General features: G+C 56.7%; 1 protein-coding gene across 1 annotated transcript; it reads right to left on the bottom strand.

Moving 5' to 3' along the window:
- Positions 1-298: 298 nt before the first annotated feature.
- MAGEB17 (MAGE family member B17) lies at positions 299-1,336 on the bottom strand (the record flags this gene model as incomplete). The annotated part of the gene is made up of 1 exon (XM_080794913.1): positions 299-1,336. One exon carries the CDS (start codon positions 1,334-1,336, stop codon positions 299-301), a length of 1,038 nt encoding a protein of 345 aa, XP_080651039.1.
- Positions 1,337-2,019: the final 683 nt, after the last annotated feature.

The raw sequence follows: 2,019 nt of genomic DNA, 5'->3' as shown, positions 1-2,019 counted from the left end.
ATGTAAGGATTTTCAATTTGTTTTACAAAATACAGAAGCATTACTCTCAAATTTGATAACCAGCAATAAACATGTGAGCCATGTTATTCATAAACTTAGATTCTGAATTTAAATAAACGTTTTTAAAAAGAACACATTGGAAAGATAAGGAAAAAAGAGGTAAATCTTTACGTATTTATGAATAACAAGAACACAAAGAAAAGATACATTCTGCTCTGTCTGACTCCACCTCACTCCCCACTGCATCAGGAGGTTGGCAGCCCTTTCCAAGGGCAAGGTGAAGGCCTTGTCTTTGACTTCACTGAGGCTGAGGGGGGCTGCTGGATGTGGCCTTGGAGCAGGCGCTGGCTGGGGCATCTGTGGCAGCCTTGGCCGCCAGGCTGGCCTGGGCGCGTTCTTCCTCATCTCTCAACGCCTCTTCATACCGGCTGTGGAAGGCACTGGGGACAATATCACTGACTTTGGCCAAAAACTCCAGGACTTTCATCTTGCTGGTTTCCGCGTGGGCTCTTGAACCCCACAGGAACTCATAGCGAGGAGGATCGCTGTCGGGCACCTGGCGGTACTCCAGGTACTTTTCGCGCACCAGATCTTCGGTGATGAGCTTCCTGGGCTCCCCAAAGATGAGGTGTCTCCTCCCAGCATAGACCCCCAACACATTCAGGAATTCCCACAACTCCTCCTCCGTGGCGCGGTTGCCATTCATGAAGATCACACCCAGGAGAGGCATGAGGAGCCCGTTCTTGGGAAAGCCCACGCCATCGCTCAGACGCCCCTCGGTGGGAAGGCCCACTTTGCTAACAAAGGCGTAAGAGTGACTGCTGGGGTCAACTTCCTTCAGCTCAAGGCCAAAGATCAGCTCCAGGCGCTCCGTGGTTTTCCTGAGGATCTCGGGGAATTGCTCCTCGTACTGTTTGTTGATCACCTTCAGCATTTCTGCCTCTGTGATGGGCTCCTTCACTTTATACTTGTACAGCAGAAAATGCACCAGCATGCCTGCCTTCTCGGTCAGAGGATCTCTGTGAGAGCTCCCAGGGGAAGGCAGGAACCGGGGGGAGCTTGCACCTTCCCCCCCTCGGCTCTGGGCACCTTCGTCAGAAGTTGAGCCTGAAATGTTTGCATCAGGACTGCCGGTGGATCGGGCCCCCTGAGACGTCTGGGGAGGGCCTGTTGCAGGGGAGCTCAGGGGCGCACCCTCACAGACAGGCAGGGGGGACGAGGGGGACTCTTCTTCCACTGCTGCCGTGGCCTGAGCTCCCCCGAGGCCCTGGCTCTCACGTCGGGCCTGCCGGCGTTTCTCACGGGCCCGGAGCTTGCTCTTCTGACCTCGAGGCATGACTGCGGTTAGGATCAGCAGGCAGGAGTGTGACCGGAAGGCACCTGGTGTGGGCACCTGGAGGAGGAGGATAAAAGGGTGAGAGTCCCTTCAGCGGGGAGATGTCTTTGCGGCTTTAAATTGGCCCCACTGGAGGTGTCCTTGAGGGCGCTGCCGTAGGACCCCACAGGGCTTCCGTTCTGTCAGTCAGTCTGTCTCCTGAGGACCTGGTGGAGGAAGTCAGAGCCTGCCTTAGGCTGCAGGCTGCCAGCCCCGGCTGGGGCGAACACCCTCGCTTCTCTGTTCCTCTCCGATCCGGCTCCACTGCCCCCAAGTGTCATCCCGCCCTACCGGCTCTGCGCGCGGCTCTCCCGGTTGACGCCACAGGAACACTTTCTGCAGCCGCTCTGTCCGGGAGTGGTTTCTCCCATTGCTCACACGGGATTTTTACCTTCATTCCCAACAGGGCCTGGGACTCCTCTCTCTGCTAAACCAAGGCTCTCCTTTCTTGAAACCCTGCAAACTGAAGTCAGGGGGCACCTGAATCTGTCAGCTCTGCCCTGGGCCTCCCAGGGCTGAGGCTTGGTGCATCCCTCTCCACTGGGGGCTTGACTGGTCCCCATTCCCTCCCTCGATATCCTCACCTTGACCAGTCCTGTTGCTCCCCCTCCGGTGGACCCTGAGCCCATGCCGTTCACCCAAGG

The sequence above is a fragment of the Martes martes genome (assembly GCF_963455335.1).
Source record: "Martes martes genome assembly, chromosome: X".
Lineage (NCBI taxonomy): Eukaryota > Metazoa > Chordata > Mammalia > Carnivora > Mustelidae > Martes > Martes martes.
This window is presented reverse-complemented; position numbering and strand designations above follow the sequence as displayed.